Consider the following 22,168-nt stretch of genomic DNA (forward strand, 5'->3'; position numbering starts at 1 on the left):
AATATAATATTACTTTTAGCAAAAATGTTCATTTTCATTTTACAATCTGTAGAAACAATGAGAATAGAAAGGTTCAGAACTTTTGTAAAACATCACGGTACAGTTGAAAGATATATGGTAAATAGAAATCCAATATGGATGGTGTTAAGAGATAGATGGGTTCTGTTGAATGAAGTTGAAGGATGGGACTAATAACAACTAATAACAACAAGATAACTAATCTAAAGCATACTGTGTCCATAATACGTTCAGTTGAAGTCGGATGTTTACATACACCTTAGCCAAATACATTTAAACTCAGTTTTTCACAATTCCTGACATTTAATCATAGTAAAACTTCCCTGTCTTAAGTCAGTTAGGATCACCACTATATTTTAAGAATGTGAAATGTCAGAATAATACTAGTGAAAATGATTTATTTCAGCTTTTATTTCTTTCATCACATTCCCAGTGGGTCAGAAGTTTACATACACTCAATTAGTATTTGGTAGCATTGCCTTTAAATTGTCAAACGTTTTGGGTAGCCTTCCACAAGCTTCCCACAATAAGTTGGGTGAATTTTTGCCCATTCCTCCTGACAAAGCTGGTGTAACTGAGTCAGGTTTGTAGGCCTCCTTGCTCACACATGCTTTTTCAGTTCTGCCCACACATGTTCTATAGGATTGAGGTCAGGGCTTTGTGATGGCCACTCCAATACCTCGACTTTGTTGTCCTTAAGCCATTTTGCCACAACTTTGGAAGTATGCTTGGGGACATTGTCCATTTGGAAGACCCATTTGCGACCAAGCTTTAACTCCCTGACTGATGTCTTGAGATGTAGCTTATATACACATTATACACATACTTTTCCTTCCTCATGATGCCATCTATTTTGTGAAGTGCACCAGTCCCTCCTGCAGCAAAGCACCCCCACAGCATAATGCTGCCACCCCCGTGCTTCACGGTTGGGAAGGTGTTCTTCGGCTTGCAAGCTTTCCCCTTTTTCCTCCAAACATAACGATGGTCATTATGGCCAAACAGTTCTATTTTTACTACGATTACTAGGATTAAATGTCAGGAATTGTGAAAAACTGAGTTTAAATGTACTTGGCTAAGTTGTATGTAAACTTCCGACTTCAACTGTATAGATATATACAGTGGGGAGAACAAGTATTTGATACACTGACGATTTTGCAGGTTTTCCTTCTTACAAAGCATGTAGAGGTCTGTAATTTTTATCATAGTTACATTTACACTGTGAGAGACGGAATCTAAAACAAAAATCCAGAAAATCACATTGTATGATTTTTAAGTAATTAATTTGCATTTTATTGCATGACATAAGTATTTTATACATCAGAAAAGCAGAACTTAATATTTGATACAGAAACCTTTGTTTGCAATTACAGAGATCATACGTTTCCTGTAGGTCTTGACCAGGTTTGCACACACTGCAGCATAGATTTTGGCCCACTCCTCCATACAGACCTTCTCCAGATCCTTCAGGTTTCGGGACTTTCAGCTCCCTCCAAAGATTTTCTATTGGGTTCAGGTCTGGAGACTGGCTAGGCCACTCCAGGACCTTGAGATGCTTCTTACGGAGCCACTCCTTAGTTCCCCTGGCTGTGTGTTTCGGGTCGTTGTCATGCTGGAAGACCCAGCCACGAGCCATCTTCAATGCTCTTACTGAGGGAAGGAGGTTGTTGGCCAAGATCTCGCGATACATGGCCCCATCCATCCTCCCCTCAATACAGTGCAGTCGTCCTGTCCCCTTTGCAGAAAAGCATCCCCAAAGAATGATGTTTCCACCTCCATGCTTCACGGTTGGGATGGTGTTCTTGGGGTTGTACTCATCCTTCTTCTTCCTCCAAACACGGCGAGTGGAGTTTAGACCAAAAAGCTCTATTTTTGTCTCATCAGACCACATGACCTTCTCCCATTCCTCCTCTGGATCATCCAGATGGTCATTGGCAAACTTCAGACGGGCCTGGACATGCGCTGGTTTGAGCAGGGGGACCTTGCGTGCGCTGCAGGATTTTAATCCATGACGGCGTAGTGTGTTACTAATGGTTTTCTTTGAGACTGTGGTCCCAGCTCTCTTCAGGTCATTGACCAGGTCCTGCCGTGTAGTTCTGGGCTGATCCCTCACCTTCCTCATGATCATTGATGCCCCACGAGGTGAGATCTTGCATGGAGCCCCAGACCGAGGGTGATTGACCGTCATCTTGAACTTCTTCCATTTTCTAATAATTGCGCCAACAGTTGTTGGCTTCTCACCAAGCTGCTTGCCTATTGTCCTGTAGCCCATCCCAGCCTTGTGCAGGTCTACAATTTTATCCCTGATGTCCTTACACAGCTCTCTGGTCTTGGCCATTGTGGAGAGGTTGGAGTCTGTTTGATTGAGTGTGTGGACAGGTGTCTTTTATACAGGTAACGAGTTCAAACAGGTGCAGTTAATACAGTTAATGAGTGGAGAACAGGAGTGCTTCTTAAAGAAAAACTAACAGGTCTGCGAGAGCCGGAATTCTTACTGATTGGTAGGTGATCAAATACTTATGTCATGCAATAAAATGCAAATTAATTACTTAAAAATCATACAATGTGATTTTCTGGATTTTTGTTTTAGATTCCGTCTAGTGTACCTATGATAAAAATTATAGACCTCTACATGCTTTGTAAGTAGGAAAACCTGCAAAATCGGCAGTGTATCAAATACTTGTTCTCCCCACTGTATATGCAAACTGTAGTCTGGCTTTTCAGTGGCGGTTTTGGAGCAGTGACTTCTTGCTTGCTGAGCGGCCTTTCAGGTTATGTCGATATAGAACTCGTTTTACTGTGGATATAGATACTTTTGTACCTGTTTCCTCCAGCATCTTCACTACATATTCATCGCCAAACCCACTGGCTCCAGGTCATCTATAAATCACTTCTAGACAAATCCCCGCCTTATCTTAGATCATTGGTCACCATAGCAACACCCACCCGTAGTATGCGTTCCAGCAGGTATGTCTCACTGGTCATCCCCAAAGCCAACACCTCCTTTGGCCGCCATCCCTTCCAGTTCTCTGCTGGCAATGATTGGAACGAACTGCAAAAATCTCTGAAGCTGAAGACACTTATCTCCCTCACTAACTTTAAGCATCAGTTGTCAGTGCAGTTTACCGATCACTGCACCTGTAGACAGCCCATCTGTAATTAGCCCACCCAACTACCTCATCCCCATATTCTTATTTATTTTGCTAATTTGCACCCCAGTATCTCTATTTGCACATCATCTCTTGCACATCTATCATTCCAGTGTTAATACTAATTGTAATTATTTTGCACTATGGCCTATTTATTGCCTTACCTCCATAACTTGCTACATTTGCACACACTGTATATATATTTTCTGTTGTATTTTTGACTTTGTTTTGTTTTACCGCATATGTAACTCTGTGTTGATGTTTTTATCGCACTGCTTTGCTTTATCTTGGCCAGGTCGCAGTTGAAATGAGAACTTGTTCTCAACTGGCTTACCTGGTTAAATAAAGGTTAAATATTTTTTTTAAATTTTAAATAAAAAAAAATAGGGAAATAATGCAACCTCTAGAATGCCCTACAAGCCAATCAAAACTTAGTATTTGTCACGATCGTTGAGAGACGGGTCAGACCAAGGTGCAGCGTGGTATGCGAACATGTTTACTTTATAGAATAAACATACAAAACAAGGTAATGTGAAGTCCTCAGGCGATACAAATACAAGCCTACACACGGAACAAGATCCCACAACTAAGGTAGGCAAACAGGCTACTAAAGTATGATCCCCAATCAGAGACAACGAGCGACAGCTGTCTCTGATTGGGAATCACACCCGGCCAAACATAGAAACACAATACCTAGAACACAAACATAGAATCTCCAGCATAGATTCTCACGCCCTGACCAAACCAACTAAAGACGACCGGCCTCTCTCAAGGCCAGGGCGTGACAGTATTCAACAATGCCATGGTATAGCAACATTTTATTTGTAGACAAACTGTAATTAAAGCCAGACTAAATCAGTGGCACAGATGGCACTATCCAAGCAGAAGATGCATCTCCTTCAAATGTTGATGTTTGGTTGCATGGACAACAATTCAATATCACTTTTGTATTACAGTAAATAGCCTTAACTTTAGGCTATCTTACAAACCTTATAATGAGTAACACATCCATGGCCACATTTTGAGATTACTGTAACTATACATTTCTTCTTATGTAATAATATAATGTAGCGATTCTGAACTGGTGGGTCGCGGCCCATATTTGGGTCGCAGGAGGTTTTGAGTGGGTCACGCGTGTCTGAGTAAAAATAATAATAAAAAAGAAAAAACATTTTTTAAATGAAAAATACTCCAGTCTGAATTTAGATGACTTAATCCAGGTAGAGAGTGTGTAGAAATGATAATGCACTTACATTTTGAAATAATTTAATCTCCAAAATGTTTTTCTTCAATCACAGTATTTTCAATATAGAGCTATTAGCAGCACTATTTGGGTTGATTTTGTGGTCTCAAGCTAGTGAGTTTATTAACATTCTTCATCAAGAATATGGGCAAAATGTAATTATTGACAATGAAAGAGGTGGAAATGTTGTCCTCTGGTCATATAAATGCAACATTCACTATCAATATAGCATTAAAAATAGTTTTCCAGATTGTATTGTATTCTTTTTCGCGATGCGAATATTGTGTCGGGATTGAGACAACCTGGTTCAATTTGGGTCCCGAGGCAAAACCAGTTGAGAACCACTGATTTAAAGCATGCATGTTCAAGATAGCAGGCATAGGTTGTCGCAGTTCCGTGGAGATCTTCACAATTGCTGTAATAATCTGTGCAGATTGTCGAACGACATTGATCAATTACACCATATACTTTTAATGTGATCTCAACTGCAATCCAGGTAATTTGGTTCGGCTATTAGATAAAGCACAGTGATAACACAATCTGTTGTGTAAATAAACTAAATATCTGACATTGTATTCCCATTTGAACTTTACTGCGCTTTTAAAATGGTTGAAAGCGCAGTGATAGACATTTGGGTGACAACTAAACCAAACATCAAACATTGTTTTTCCATTGGAATTTGGTTGTGCTTTTAGATGGTTGAAATAATAGTGAAAACTAACTTTTGGCTGTCTTTTTATATGGGTAAATATAGGTTATAATCTCATTGATCAACGTCTCTCAACAAAACATTCCCCAATTATCTACGTTGAAATGATGTGGTGTGCCCAGTGGAAGGTCCATTTGTGATACACTCACCCTGAAAGTTAGAGTCACAGGTCGAAGGGCTGGCTGCAGATCTTCATTGAGAGAGAATACTCGCACTTTCACTGTTGGATCATGCTTAGCATTAGAAGGGGTGTGTGTATCCACTTCTCACAATGGAATACACCTAGCAACTGATACACTCAAACACACATGCGTACGCACGCACACACACAATGCTGTTATCATCCTCACCTGATTGTTCTGGGGTATAAATGGGTTTGTCAGTCTGGATGAAGAGGAAGCCATTTTTACGAGAGACTGGTATCTTCACGTGCTGCGCAAACTGTTCTGGCAGTATAACTTCAAGGTATGCATGAGTGGCATCCGTAGGGAACTTACTAGGGAAAATCTGTGGAGAGTTAGTATATTGATTAAAAAATCCTTACTAAGAACAAATATCTCAAATAAAAATACATACAAACCTGGTATGCGCAAAGAAAGATATGAGACAGAAAACTCATGCAAAATGCTCAATCCTAACCACATACATTTCATAACCTACATAACATAAACATTTCAAATCTCCATGGTCTTTTGTATTACTACTTATTTCCTGTTTTACACAGACATAGACACCTGGGCCTGTATTCATAAAATGTCTCAGAGGAGTGGTGATCCAGGACCAGGTCCCTCCAGTCTTATTTTTTTATTAGATGGCTAAACTGATCCTAGATCAGCACTCCTACTCTGAGACACTTTGGGAGTACGGCCCTGTCCTTCAGAAGGAAACATGACTGCCTGTTTCACTGGTTGGAGCTTTGTCTGACCCTCAATGTGACAGCCTCCTGGAAGCCATTCCGGGAGTTGAGGGTCACAAACTGATCAGCATATTTAATATGGCCTGCGTCCATAGAGCTTTTCAAGTACACATGGGCATTGGCTTCTTGGGTGTAGCCAAACAGCTGAATCACCACTTTCTCAGATGCATCCAGTCGGAGGAGTTTGGGAGCAGTGATCAGGTACCTTAGGAGAAAAACAGGGTTATAGAAAATATGCAATCCAAACAAGTCACTGTGATACACTAGTGTCCTGTTCAGGGGATGTACTTGTACATCAAGCTGCCTCATGCTACAGAAACAGGAGATAGGCTCCTGCCCTATGGGCCATTCTGGCTCAGACAAAGCTACTTACTATACTTACTAATCCAAACAAGTCAAAACGTAACATTGTTGACAATTGCCAGGATTGTCATAAATGCAGCCACTTACGTCTTTTCCTGAGCACCTGCCAAACAACAGAGATAAAAAACACAAAGAAACAGTAAGAGTTTCATCTTCCACTGCCGATGAGACTGACTGACTCTGCAAACCCAAACGCAGATGTTTTTATCCAGCCCACTAAGGAGTTATGCAGTCTGCTTGTTTTTAGTTAATCATCAACTCATGTCTCCTAATATACAAACATTACCGTTCAAAAGTTCTAATATATTTGTCCTCTTGCTCAGTTGTGCACCGGGGCCTTCCACTCCCATTTCTCGCATGGAATAGCCTTTATTTCTCAGAACAAGAATAGACTGACGAGTTTCAGAAGAAAGTTATTTGTTTCTGGCCATTTTGACCCTGTAATCGAACCCACAATTGCTGATGCTCCAGATACTCAACTAGTCTCAAGGCCAGTTTTATTGCATCTTTAATCAGCACAACAGTTTTCAGCTGTGCTAACATAATTGCAAAATCGTTTTCTAATGATCAATTAGCCTTTTAAAATTATAAACTTGGATTAGCAAACACAACGTGCCATTGGAACACAGGACTGATGGTTGCTGATAATGGGCCTCTGTACGCCTATGTAGATATTCCCTTAAAGATCAGCCGTTTCTAGCTACAATAGCCATTTATAACATTAAGAATGTCTACACTGTATTTCTGATCAACTTGATGTTATTTTAATGGACAAGAAAATTGCTTTTCTTACGAAAACAAGGACATTTCTAAGTGACCCCAAACTTTTGAATGGTAGTGTACATCTGAGCCAAAAGAGGGAGAAATTAAGTTGACCTTGGTTTGGTTTAGGAGTGCAGGTAGGAGAGTGTGTTTGTTTGTGTGGGGGATTCGTTAACACTGGGATCAGTCTCATGATCGACTACATTATATTACATGCTACAATCCCCAATTTCGGAAAAGTGTGGTCATCCAAGCTCAGAATTTCCAACCATTTCTAGTCACAAAGGTGAGTTTGCTTAAGCGCTGTTTGCACAGCATTATTTCACAAGAGGGATGCTGTTGGCTCTGTGATGCATGTCGATAAGGTTATTACTGGAAACAACGTTTACTGAAGACAATTTGGCTTATCAATGGAATAACTCACTAAGGCAAACTGAATTTAGACATAGAGTAGATGGTACAGTTCAATTCTATATGGAGAGATTCTCTGTGTGATATAAACAGTTATAATCATGGGACAATTAACAAAAGACAAGGAAGGTTACATAATGATTTATTTGGAGTACTAGGTGAAAATACAAAGTAATTTATATATGCAAACATAGTATACGCAATACACTGCACCCCGTTTTGTCATTTACGTTATACATACTGTACATGTAGAGATAAAGTGACTGTTCAATAATTCTGGAAATAGAGTACATTTTAGGATTATATTTACATCTTATATAGTGTATTTACATGTCATGAATCATTCTATTCCCTGACTGGGACACAACAAAGCTAACGGTTACTGGGAGAGTCTGGAAAATCATGTTAAGTGACCAGTTCAAATGATCCTTCATCCATTATGGTTGCAAAATATACAATTCTTGTTACAATAGACTATTAATGAATCAGTGTTAAGAACGCGTGAATGTCCTCCCAAACCCAGATCTTGTTTGTACAAATAAATTAGACTGTCAGCCTGGGCTACCTCATACAGGTAGAAACAAACAAATAGCATTGTTTTCACACACACACACACACACACACACAAAAAAGGCATGCAAACAAAGTGAACTACATTTGCCTCCCAGATACAGTACCTCTGAAGATTTACAAGAATATCCCAAGACTTGTGGTCACTGAGTAGACAAATATTGCCCCATGCACTGGTAAGAGAGAAAAATAACTTCCAATTATTTCAAAATGTTAAACCATTCAGAACTTGACCTATACAGATATATATATATATATATATATATATATATATGGGCTCCCGAGTGGCGCAGTGGTCTAAGGCACTGCATGAGGCATCACTACAGACCCCCTGGTTCGATTCCAGGCTGTATCACAACCAGCCGTGATTGGGAGTCCCATAGGGCGGCGCACAATTGGCCCAGTGTCGTCCGGGTTTGGCCGGTGTAGGCCGTCATTGTAAATAAGAATTTGTTCTTAACTGACTTGCCTAGTTAAATAAAGGTTAAAAAAGAAAAAAATTATATATATAAAATCAATGGATTTCTATATGTTATCAGTATGACGGTACCTGGCATGACCAATCAATACACTACATACAGTACTGTATATTATGGACCCAAATATATATATAAAAAAAACTTCATCTCACAAGAACGGTCACAGTGAAAACATCAGGTCTAGTTGCATATTTGACAATAAGTTAACAGAATGCCAGTACCTAGATCACCTTCCTCCTACATAGTGCATTGCACCAGAGACATTGTGAGGGCCAAACTATTATATAAGTGATCAGAAAGTCAATTTGCCGGTAGCTCTAACATTGACACCACCACAGCCAGTTCATTTACATCAAATATGTGCAAGGAAGTGCAGACTTGTAGAAAAGCATCACATTTTGCAGTACGATCATCACTGTCTAGGGGATGTGCCTATTGGAATGAATGTACAGTGAATGTACAAGGCTTTCCCTCACAGCACCATGGTGGAGATGTGGTGCACCAGAGAGGCTGGGTGGGGCACTGTTGTCATCTGGGGGGGTGGGGGGGAGTGTGCCTGGTGGAGGCCTACCACCACTCCCCCTGCACCACCGGGCCGGTGTCTGGCGCTCTTCTGGTGCGCCCGCAGTCCTGCCAACTGAGAGTAGGCACTCTGGCACACGTGGCACTTGTATGGCCGCTCGCCAGTGTGCAGGCGCACGTGGTTGCGCAGGGTGGACGACTGGCTGAAGCGCCGATTGCAAAAGCGACACACGAAGGGCTTGTCCAGGGTGTGGATGCGCATGTGGGAACGCAGGTTGCTGCGTGAGTTGAAGCCCCGGTGGCAGATGACGCAGCGCATCCGGCTAGCGGTGGTGGGCAGGGCAGAGGACGAGGAGGTGGAGCCGTCGCAAATATGAAACTCATCTAGGAGAGAGAGAGAGAGAACAGAGTCAGACTCATCTCGACAAACACTCTCAATTTTGTACATGAAATAAATACATCTAAACTTTGGCAGCCTATTTCAGAAAGCGATAGTGAAAAGCCCATCTGCATCGCTTGGCCCAAGTCATTTCCGACTAAAGACTCACCGGTTTTGCTCTTTTTCTGCTGGTCATCCTCCATTCCTGGAACTCCGGGAATCCCCAGGAATGTGTTATGGGAGTTTCCGTACCACACTAGCAGCTCCTGGTCGGGGGGAATGGTCTGCGGAGGATTGACATACAAAATACATGACTTTTATGGAATAAAGAGAACAGCAGAAACGACACAACAATACATCATAACCAATGACTGCCTGATTGATTGATTTACTCACTGACTAATTTACTAAGAACACACAAACACACAAAATGCCCAGCTCACTTGGGTCTGTAAGACAACTTCTTGTGAATTTAGTATTAGTATAGAGTTTGTATTATTATTAGTAGAATATCATGTAGAGGTAGAATGTAGTGCATATAGAAATAATAATGTGAATAGTCGTGATAATAACAACAATGTAATGAAATAACACTGTTCTAGGGGTCTAACCATAGAAATTGAATCTCATAGAATGGGATCATTGACTTGAATGAGGATCCCCGTTCTACTCATTCTAGTTATGTGGGTCAATCTCACCTCCATAGCTTTGTAGAAGATACTGCTGCCAATCTGAACCACCTCCAGGTTCTGCTCCTGCTCGTTGCGGGCACATTTGATATAGGTCATCCAGCTGCGGTGATCCTCCTGACTAGCATCAATGAAGTAACGCACAGTACCATCCTCATTGAACACCTAAGGGAACACACAAAAACAATGGAGTGTCAATATAAGCGATAAACTGATCCTATCCTATATATCATTTTCATGTGTATGTGGTTGTATGTGACAAACAATTGTTACATGACTAGCATTGGGGTGTAAGCCTGTACATGACCTACCAGTGTCTTTTCTGCTACATGCATGCACACTCCACCTTTGCTTACCTCCCACATGAGGTTGTTGTTCTTGAAGAGATCCACGTGCTCAGGTGAGATGACTCGGCCAGTAAAAGGCCCCATCTCTGTCCCAGCTTTGATCCAGGTCTTGGAGAAGATTCCTAGGCCCTCGCCAGGGATGGAGCTCTGGGCTATTATCACTTCACTTGGCAACACCAGACTGGAGAGCTTGTGAACCTCTGGGGAACAGAGAGGGACATTTAGCATGGTAACCTATACCTATATTGTAGCAATTTCATGTAACATTTCTGTTGTCTAGGCTGCAATTGCCATCGCTGGTCTCAATGCTTTCCCATGAAATTGCACTTCGCAGCAGAAATCAGTGCTTTCACAAAAGGGTTATTGAATATCATGAGCCATCAATTTGCCCAGTTGACAACAAATGTTGTTAGTATTGTTACAAATATTACAGAATGTCTTCATGTCTTTTTATGAACTCAATTTTATACAAGCATTGTTCATTGGTTGCCTAATCATATAGGGGTGTGAAAACCAGTTAAATGTAATTTCAGCCTAAGCAGAAAAGGGTTAAATGCTCCTTTTCCAACCTGAATGCAGCAATTTGTTATGCTTTGGATGTGATGGGCCTCTACACTAATTAAATGCTAAATGCAAGTAGAAAGAAATATATAATTTCACATTGATGATCCCTATAAAAACTTTGTAGCAATACATTTAGGGCCAATGAAATGAGGACTTGTTTAAAAAGGCCTGGAATTTCTGAGAAAAAAAATGGAAAGGCGATTTAGAAGGCTGACATGGTGTGAATAGCAATAGAATTAGCCTTCACGGCATATTAACGGAGGAACACCAATCTTTAATAAAGGCGACTGAAAGAGAAAAGTGCCTGGTGTGCAATAGCTGCCAAAGCCGGGGAGAGGGGCTTTTCTGAGATTGATGAATGCAAGATAAAACCCGGGACATTTAAAAGAAAGGGGTTTTCTTTCCCTCTATAGTCCGTGGTCTGTGTGGAAACTTTCTTAGGTCAAGCACAACGTTAACCAAATGAATTGAATACCCCTATTTAAGTCACTATCAGTTAGTTACACGCGATCCTAAACGAGCCTCTAAATAGGCTACGTGGGATCATGTCGTGAAACGGTTAATACGCTTAATGGGATGGAAATAAATTAAATTAAATGAAAAAGTGCATGGGGACCAGAACAAAACTTTAGAAAGGGTTTTCTGGAAAATTCTGTAAGCCTATAGGCTATGTGAATTTGATCACTTATTGTTCACAGTTAGGCTATGTGCGGCTTCTAGACAGACGGCATTTCAACACTTGAATTAAGTTCAAAATTATCAACACACTTTAGTGACCTATTAAATTCAAAATAATGAAACTCAATAATATGTATAAAATATACGTAACTTTGTTTTACTTAATACTAATATATAAACAGGCTATACATGGATAAAGACATGGAAACAGTTGAAAGGATACAAATAATAAAGGCCTGCATAATTCGAAATGAAAACATCAACATCCAATTGACTCACCCCCTGAGAATGATTGCGCAAGGACCTCTGCGGTGAAAGCTGTTTTGGGACTGACGTTTATCTTCTCCTCCAAAAGGTGTTCCCCAAGCACGTTCCTCCATCTACCATAGAGAAAACTATGCAGGATGTCGGAGGTGATAATTTCAGATAGAGACAAACTCTGTTGTTTAAATCCAGACTTCAGCACCAATGCTTCAGCGGGCAACACGGAACCCATGGTGCCACAAATCTGTGAGGTTTATCTAACAAATGCCGAAATTTAAGTAGGCTAGTCTGTGCGCAAGTTCAGATGTCCACCTGCCTTTTTAAATATATTGAGAATAAAGGGAACACACACACAAATAAAAATAAACGAATACTTAGATGCACAAGAATTTCAGACTAGGCTATTTGCCAAATACACGTCCTCCTTTGCTGGCTGAAGTTTAAAAATGTTTCGCCTTTTCAAAGTCCGGGTAGTCTTTATATGCTGCTGGTGTGACCCCTCTAATTAGTTATTAATGACCCTCCCTTATGTTCTGGAGCCTTGTTCTACCAGAAAAAGCCAAGCTCTTTATTGAGTGGCCAATCCTCAGGGGGGCAGGGGAGGGAGGGAGATGTGTGTTAGGGGAGGGGGGCTGTTAACCGGGGTGTCTACTGGTGCGAAATACAACCACCTTGCCCGAGGAATAACAAGCTCAGTTCTCCGGCGTCTTGCGCTGCAGCAGCAGCAGTAGCGTGCCCCAAAATGCTCCGGGCAGGGGAAAAGCCCAACAAGGCAGCAAAATAAAGACAAACTTAGTTTAGCATGAAAAACAAGCTAATAGCTGGAATAATTCAGAGTTGAGATATTAAACGTTTTGCCTCATTGGCTGTGAATATGACCAATTACACTTATGCAACATTTACTTTTTGTAAAGGGCCATAACTTTGTTCAGAATCATTACATAGTAGGTTATACAACACGAAATACCTTCTCAGCATGGCACGTCGTTATTAGCCTTTAATAGCCGAATTGATAGCCTATAGAAAATGTAACCTGCATCGCAGACGCACAATCACATACCATTCATAACGTACATGCGACATTATGTAATTACGCTAATTAGCCTGTGTTTCTTTCAAATATAAACGGAAAATTTAAGAAGTTAAATAATCTATACATCATCTAAATGTAGGATTAAAGTGCAAATCAAACCACATAATTTACAGCGACTCCAATTGGGTCACAAATGGTTTAATTGCTAAATGAGTAGGCTAGGCTATAGGCCTACATGATTTAGAGATTATGTAAAGTGATGTAGGCCTATAGCCAATAGGTTTATGCATCACAGAGAAAATGGGAATATTGCAGTAATTTTTACACTCATGGAAGTAGAACTTTACAAAGTCTACACCAATAGACATAGGCTTAACACAACCGTTCCCTTCACAGACCTGCCATACAGCCAATTAATAACATTACTGAATTTGAGAGGCAAAAAAATGCAGTGGCAATTTATGCGATGGGCGATTCAGCTATCGCATCCCTTCCTTAAATATTTATGAATGTTAATATAAAGCCTTAAGAATTGTGACAGTGTTTAGATGTGTACCGGCCTCTCTTTTAATAGACAGGGCTCTTTATTTTCCAGTTTTTCTGGGTTGATGGACTGGCAGTAAATGGGTAGTTTTCCCCCTTTTCCAGCAGAGAGAACATCTTTATTCCATCCAAGCTCGCGGGTTCCCTATTCTGCTCTCTTCGCAATAATGTCAGCTGAAAGGAAAGTGCTGCAAATCAATCTTTCATGGTGTTTTGAGAGCAATTTGACATCGATGCACTCATCTTTTATTTGGATTACTACAAGGGGAAGGTTGGGAAATCTGGACATGGTTGGGGTCTTACAAGTGCAAGACGAGAAGAAAATGTGATGAAAATGAAGAAAGGCGCTCGAAGTGAGAAGGCTGCATGCGACAAAGTGACAAGGGAAAATGAAGGTGAGTGACAGGGCACGAAAAGAGATTACTGCTCAACACCTGCTTTTTAGGGGGCACCCCCCCCTCCTCGATTTTTCTTCTCGGGATTTTTTTTCTCCGCTTTTGAATAGGATTTGCACACATTGAGATTCATTTATATTTATTGCAGTTTAACATTTATTGCACTCGAAGACATTTGATTTTAGACAGTTGAACAAGAAATGCGCCGGGAGGGATGGACAATGTCTATGCTATTGCAGAAATATAGAAATATACCTTATGAATAGGCAGTAAGAATTACATTTGATATATCCAGTAAACAGTAGCCTAGCTCATACAATTATTATTGGTCTAAAATATCATCGATGTGAAGTAAAAGGATATGCAGTTAAGATAAATTCATGAAATCCATTAATAGATATAGGGAAAAATATGTTGGCAAATCATTTTCATACATTATTTTTTAAATGACACTGTCTTGGCGAATTTGAGTTAGCCTACAGTAGGAAACTAACCTAAACATGTTATGGAGTGTCGAGTTTGGCATGTTTTGGAGAACTATAGCCAGCCACACACACACACACCGAGAGAGATTAAGACGCACATAAATCATATGCAAAACGTTATCAGAGTCCATTGGAGTAATTAATAATGATTTATCAAATTCCCTTAGGCAACAACAGCCCATTTCCAGTTGATATTGCTAATTTGTACGCTTGAATTTCAACAAGTGTTTTTGTAAAACTCCCATGGACACAGATTACGCGAGCGGCAGTATCACGAGCGAGTTGTAACCTACTGAAACAAAAAACATTATGCTATATAAAACTATTAATAAAAAATGTATTTGATTGTGAATAGAAAATAACCTGGATATGCTATAGAATAAGTGATAGCACGCATATCAAACAGCAGCGAATTAGTCCATATTTAGCGGCAACTAAACTCAGGCAGAAACTTATTTAAAACGATTTCTTACTAGTATTGCGTAAAAGTTTATTGCAAACAATAAGGTGAAAATAAAAAAAAGCTGCAGGCTACAAAGAAAGATAAAGAGAGGTACCCCAATGCGTAATTTATTTAGAATTCATAGCTTCCCTGAGCGGCTCAGTTGCACAAAGCAGCAAGCTGCTTCTGTGGCTTTTGTGAAAAGAGAAAGACAAAAATCCACGAATAATGGAGATTTGCAAATGTTTTTCAATTGATTTGACTCGATGAACAGTGGATTTTTTTCAGGGGGTAAAAATGGGGGAGTTTGGCTGGAAAGCCATGGGCGAATTTAATAGGAGCGAGGCCGGGAGATGCTTTTTTATTTGGTAGGATAAAATTTAATTAGCTTAGTACAGCCCTTGAGAGACAATGGGAACTCAATATGTACCCAATCTGAATCTATTTAGGGAAACAGACTGCTGAAAGTCAAAAGAATTGGTAAGAGAAAGGCAACCTTCTTTAAACGGGGTAGAGAATGAAGAGGACTAAGGGAGACAGCAGGTGACTGGCACGCGTAAAAACAAGAGGGACACTTTTGGCACACGGCTGATTATTGGAGAGAGAAATAATAGGAGACAAACATTTAGGTTTCTTCAGATTTTGCCCCACAAACCAGCTGAAGGCGAGAATTTGAAAAGAATGAACGGAATAGAGGAGGGCTCTAAAGCAAACAGAAAGCATTAAAAGCCGTTTCGTCAAAGGTTGCAACATCACATAAGTGGTTATGGGAATGTACCCAAATGGCACACTAAAATTGTGTTCCAACGACCCGCCTAATATACAACACAATCCAACCAACACAATTTCACCAATAATTTATACGTATTCATTTACCGAATGCATACAATAATGCTAAACACTAATTCATCCAACACTAACCCATAGCCAAGCGAGGACATATGCACAGTTTTAATAATCCAAAAAGAAAGCATCTTGTCCAGTCTCGCGTTTCGCTTCATTATGGTGATAATGTGAATGGATAATGCATGCTGGTTCTAATCGCTTTGGAGTTTATCATATCAAATGCACTTTAGGTTGCCATCTGAATAAAGGACGGTGTCTGCTACACACGAGAAATGAGTGCACAATAAGCTCCTTGTTCAATTAAATTATACACCCAGATTTTGTGGCACACCCCTGAATACGACAGAAACAATAGTGTTTAGAGACCAATCACATGTGCTCAAATTAGTGAAGAGTTAAAATGTAATTATTAAGAGCATCAAGGAAAGGTTTAAAGAGCATTTTACTAAAGAGCATTTTACAACATGAAACAAATCGATGCGCATCTCCACGAGGCAAGGATAGGCCTATGTGTGATCACAGGTGGCTGAGTTAGTAGCTTCTTAATCTCACTATAGAGTAACACAAATAACGAGGTTGAAGACGGGAGTGCAAGGCACACAGCTCGAGATGTATTTATCAGAAGTAGGTTTTTAATAGCGTAATTAGGGTTGAAATTGCCTGCTAAGAGTTTGAATGAGTGAATTTTCAGCCTTTAGGAAATAAAAAATACAATTTAAAAATACCAAACAGACAATTGGTAATTTGATATGCAGTAGTCTATTTTGCAACACTAATTAGTTGGATGATTGACAATTGACAATCATTCAACAGATTATGCGCACCACAAATTACGAAACTATTGGTAGATTAATTAACGACAGAAGTAGAAACGTTTTGGCTACCACAAAACAGAGCAAATGTAAATGTCTGTTCTCATATTTATTAAATAAGCGTGATCAACAAAAGCCTATGCATTGCTACGTGGTCATGTTAGGGAAACATAACCACACTAACAACACATGAAATCAATCAAATTAAGGCCAATAATCCCTGGTATTAAAATACCATATAGGGTATAGCTACAGCAAAGTGGTCAAATTTAGTTACACACAACTATCATAACCTGACCAAATAAACTTTCTTAAATTAGCGCTACACTCTAGAAAAAAAGGTTCCACTGAACAAAAATATAAAACGCAACATGCAACAATTTCAAAGATTTTACTGAGTTACAGTTCATATAAGGAAATCAGTCAATTGAAATAAATTCATTAGACACTAATCTATGGATTTCACTCGACTGGGAATACACTTTTGGCCATGGAAAAACGGGGACATTTTCAGCTTCCAGTAATTGTGTACAGATCCTTGCGACATGGGGTCGTGCATTATCATGCTGAAACATGAGGTGATTGTGGCGGATGAATGGCATGACCATGGGCCTCAGGATCTCTTTACGGTATCTCTGTGCATTCAAATTGCCATCGATAAAATGCAATTGTGATTGTTGTCCGTAGCTTTGCCTGCCCATACAATTACCCCACCGCCACCATGGGGCACTCTGTTCACAACGTTGACATCAGCAAACCGCTTGCACACACGACTCCATACACGCTGTCTGCCATCTGCCCGGTATAGTTGAAACCGGGATTCATCCTTGAAGAGCACACTTCTCCAGAATTTGCCCACTGAAGTCAGTTAAGACTCCGAACTACAGTCAGGTCAAGACCCTGGTGAGAACGACGGTTTGTGCAGAACTTATTCGGTTGTGCAAACCCACAGTTTCATCAGGTGTTGGGGTGGCTGGTCTCAGACAATCCCACAGGTGAAGAAGCTGGATGTTGAGGTCCTGGGCTGGCGTGGTGACACGTGGTCTGTGGTTGGACATACTGCCAAATTCTCTAAAATGAAGTTGGAGGCGGCTTATGGTAGAGAAATTAACATTAAATTATCTGGCAACAGCTCTGGTGGACATTCCTGCCGTCCCTCAAAACTTGAGACATCTCTGGCATTGTGTTGTGTGACAAAACTGCACATCTGAGTGGCCTTTTATTGCCCCCAGCACAAGGTGCACCTGTGTACTGATCATGCTGTTTAATCAGCTTCTTGATATGCCACACCTGTCAGGTGGATGGATTGTCTTGGCAAAGGAGAAATGCTCACTAACAGGGATGTAAACAAATTTGTGCACCAAATTTGACAGAAATAGGCGTTTTGTGCATATGGAAAATGTTTGGGATATTTTATTTCAGCTCATGAAACATTGGACCAACACTTTACATGTTTATGTTATATTTTTGTTCAGTATAGAACCAAAAAGGGTTCTATCGCTTGCTTCCACCCTAGTTCTAATTAGAACCCTTTTATAGGTTTCTTTGATCAGAACCCTAGAGTTTCTTCTTCACTGAACAAAAATGGTTCCATATAGAACCCTGCATGGTGCCATTTATGAATTATGGCTACTACTATAAAATAGTAATATTTGTAGCTAAGAATATAATTTAATAAACAATTAAATAATGGACAAACGAATATCAGCATAGTTTTTAGAATTTGTCATATGCAAACATAGTTTGGAAATATGCACTGGTGGCCAGGGAGCAGTGGCGGCTCCTGAAAAAATTCTCAGGAGGGGCAATTTTTCTGATGATTTAGGTGACCTACACACATTTTAAAAAAGATATGTCCAGCAACAACATGAAGACAGGGGCAGCATATAAGTCAATACCAGAAGCATTTATTGACTGATCTGGGGAGATGGATTCCAGTTTCTGTGACAGATTATAAATAATCTCTGATGCCTTTGTTATATTAGCTTTTGTTTGAATGTACTGTCGTAGTAAATATATAATGTTATAGCTTGGTCTGACTAAAATCTTGTGCATGACCCATTTTCTGTTGGGCCTTTGTATTCAATACAATGAACAAGAGTCCTATCTTGTCAGCCTTGTCAGCAGGTGGCTAAGGATAACACCCACGCCATAGGTCTCTCAGTTCTTCCAACTCACGAGTTCTTGCCCTGAGGACACACACACACACACCCACACACACACACACACACACACACACACACACACACACACATCATCACTGATAAACACACACACACACACACACATCATCACTGATAACAAACACACACACACACACACACACACACACACACACACACACACTGATAACAAACACACACACACACACACACACACAAATCCTCTTCTCTTAGGCTGAACATCTGAAGACAGAGAACCCGACTCAGAGCCAATGCAACAGTGACACTAGCCTGGAGGTGACCTCGCCCAACTCATCAGGACCAATCAGAAGATCAGAACTACTAGATTCAACCTACTTCATTTTATTGTATAAAATGTCAGCACACAATGTTTAGGGGCTCTTCTGATAAACTCCCTACGAGTTTGACGAACGGGTCCGTGCACGCGATTCCAGATATCTTTACCTCTGAATAAACTGCCTTATATTATACAATTATCCACCTTGTCCAAAAGTCTCTACTTGGTCTCCGTTCTCCAGTAAACTTGTTTTATCAACAATAGTAAGGTTCAATGACACAGAAAGCAGTTCAATGTCGGGGTACAGAGTCGCTCTCTTACCAGGATCGCGGTCCGCTCTGACCAGGGTGAAGGTGGCCGGCTCCACTTCTCTGTCCGGGACTCTGTCATCCAGCCAAGTCTCCCAGCTGTATTGGGATTCAGCTGCCAGCAGCGTTTTCATTATTTAGTCCGTTCGTAGCGGGTATGTACACGATCAACAAGATCAGTCCAAAACCGAAGATCAGTCCAAAGCAGAATGTTTGCAGAATGTTTGTAAACTAAGTCTACAAATTAAAAACATAAAATAACGCCACACTGCAGGTCGCAATAGAGACGCTGCTAGCCGCCATTGTCTTAGTTACGTTCAACGTTACGTCACGTATGACGAAAGCGCGTAAGTGCAAGCCCACAGACACCCATAGAGAATGTATTGAAAGCTTTGAAATGTGAAAAAAATAGATTTTACATGACAGGCTATGAGAGACTTCTGGGCGATTTTCAACCTGACTGAAATCGCCCAAAAAACGGGCGGGGCCATTTGAAGCACGACTTTAGCCTGATTTGACATTTAGTGGCTGGCAGATCAGACGTGAACACTGATAACTGCTGTTGCCGTGATATAATTGATTAGAAAAAAAATCCCTTCCTTTTCCCGTTTGGCAGTGCGTCGCCCATATCGCCCTATTGAACAAGCCGTCCCTGCCAGGGAGGCATATCTTTGTTTGAATGATGGCTCATGTTAACTCTGGCTGACTTCTTTACAATACAACTTTGTCCACGAGTTACAGCGAATAACAAAAATGGGTCTTCTGCTCCGTTCTCAACCAGTTGAGATGAGCACAGGTTCAACCTGCAGTGCAGCGCCCCTGTATGGAGAGCATGTTGTGGGGTTTAAGGGCCATGCTCAAGGACCCAACGGTAGGGGAATGATTTGAGGATGTGAACCCTGCAGCCCTCCAGTTGTCAGATCAATTCCACCCGTTTTTTTCCAGCGCCCGGACCGGCCACATTTCCAACCAGGGCCAGAACGAATAAATTGGACGGGCCTTTGATTTCCATAGGCGGACACGTTTTTTTCACGGGACCTCCTATGTGTGCATGGGCTTGCGCGTTCACATGTATTTTTAATGCGTGGAATAGTTAAGAGACCATACATAGGCAGCTCATGAGTTTCAAGTTTGGGGAAGCTTACAAGTTCTCCTACTACTTCTACCGAGCTGCATGCCAGTTATGATTATTTTTATATGCACGTTTTCATTGAACAGTTTAATTTCAATAGTAACGTTTTCTTTTATTCAAAATCATTGTCACGTGGTTCATCATAAAAATCAGAAGTAAAATTATAAAAATCAAAAATTCAACTATGGGGAGAGCACCAGCCTCTGCCATATGGACACATTGACACACTGTGATCCATTGGCGGCTAAAGAAATGAGAGCATAGAACTCAGAGATAGCCTATAGGCCAATGCAGCAGTAGGCCTATAACTTCCATCGTCAACTAAGTAAAATACATAGGCCTAAAGCCGACAAATATAAACAGTACAACATATCCTGATGAAAATTCAGGTTATTTCAATCATATTAATCTCTCTACTCACCCTCTCTGCCTCCCTTTCTATCTGTCTTAGCTTGAGCTATTGCTAGTAAAGTGCAACATTGTATCATCCAGAAGACGTACCTAGTGAACTTGGAACATTGTATCAACTAGCCTATGCGCCAGTGAGCTCGGGACAGCTGTTATTTTGTAAATGATGTTTCCACTGGATATATGGGATCATCAGATCATTATATTTTGCTCTTTCATACCGAGGCATGGTGAATATCGAGGCCGTGAGTGTAGGAACATTTTTTAAAATACTGAGAAACTATCAATAGTAACGGATGTTAAAAAAACAGACTTTGTTGACTTGTGTGAGGGGAAGAAAAAATGATTGAGAAGCTCAGCTTATTAGTGGTGTAGGTGGTGAGTTAATACAATCAGAAAACAGACATTGCCAAATGGGCACTTTCATACATATGCATGCATTCTGGAGAGAGACGCACCATATCTTCGCCTAACACCCCTCCCCTTCTTCTTAATGCAACATTTTAAGTTACAGTGGGGAAAAAAAGTATTTAGTCAGCCACCAATTGTGCAAGTTCTCCCACTTAAAAAGATGAGAGGGGCCTGTAATTTTCATCATAGGTACACGTCAACTATGACAGACAAAATGAGAAAAAAAAATCCAGAAAATCACATTGTAGGATTTTTAATGCATTTATTCGCAAATTATGGTGGAAAATAAGTATTTGGTCAATAACAAAAGTTTCTCAATACTTTGTTATATACCCTTTGTTGGCAATGACACAGGTCAAACGTTTTCTGTAAGTCTTCACAAGGTTTTCACACACTGTTGCTGGTATTTTGGCCCATTCCTCCATGCAGATCTCCTCTAGAGCAGTGATGTTTTGGGGCTGTCGCTGGGCAACACGGACTTTCAACTCCCTCCAAAGATTTTCTATGGGGTTGAGATCTGGAGACTGGCTAGGCCACTCCAGGACCTTGAAATGCTTCTTACAAAGCCACTCCTTCGTTTTCCGGGCGGTGTGTTTGGGATCATTGTCATGCTGAAAGACCCAGCCACGTTTCATCTTCAATGCCCTTGCTGATGGAAGGAGGGTTTCACTCAAAATCTCACGATACATGGCCCCATTCATTCTTTCCTTTACACGGATCAGTCGTCCTGGTCCCTTTGCAGAAAAACAGCCCCAAAGCATGCTGTTTCCACCCCCATGCTTCACAGTAGGTATGGTGTTCTTTGGATGCAACTTTGTCCTCCAAACACGACG

At 40.6% G+C, this 22,168-nt stretch overlaps 2 protein-coding genes across 2 annotated transcripts in view; both read right to left on the minus strand.

The window, feature by feature from the left end:
* The window catches only part of c5 (complement component 5), a 56,828-nt gene extending 50,241 nt beyond the window's left edge, over positions 1-6,587 (minus strand). Inside the window, exons 1-4 of the mRNA XM_084177071.1 lie at positions 6,483-6,587; positions 6,042-6,237; positions 5,467-5,623; positions 5,266-5,336 (exon numbers count right to left, since the gene is read on the minus strand). Coding sequence (XP_084033197.1) covers positions 5,266-5,336; positions 5,467-5,623; positions 6,042-6,237; positions 6,483-6,547 — 489 coding nt within the window. The 5' untranslated portion in view covers positions 6,548-6,587. The remainder of the gene's footprint in view (positions 1-5,265; positions 5,337-5,466; positions 5,624-6,041; positions 6,238-6,482) is intronic.
* A 1,867-nt stretch (positions 6,588-8,454) lies between these two features.
* prdm12b (PR domain containing 12b) lies at positions 8,455-12,672 on the minus strand. Its single transcript, XM_084176504.1, has 5 exons — positions 12,076-12,672; positions 10,564-10,754; positions 10,217-10,372; positions 9,688-9,802; positions 8,455-9,523 (listed from the first exon to the last, which is right to left on the minus strand). The coding sequence occupies exons 1-5, from the start codon at positions 12,290-12,292 to the stop codon at positions 9,090-9,092; spliced, it is 1,113 nt and encodes a 370-aa protein (XP_084032630.1). The 5' UTR covers positions 12,293-12,672; the 3' UTR covers positions 8,455-9,089.
* Positions 12,673-22,168: the final 9,496 nt, after the last annotated feature.

Source organism: Coregonus lavaretus (assembly GCF_964263955.1).
Source record: "Coregonus lavaretus genome assembly, chromosome: 14".
In the NCBI taxonomy this organism is placed as follows: domain Eukaryota; kingdom Metazoa; phylum Chordata; class Actinopteri; order Salmoniformes; family Salmonidae; genus Coregonus; species Coregonus lavaretus.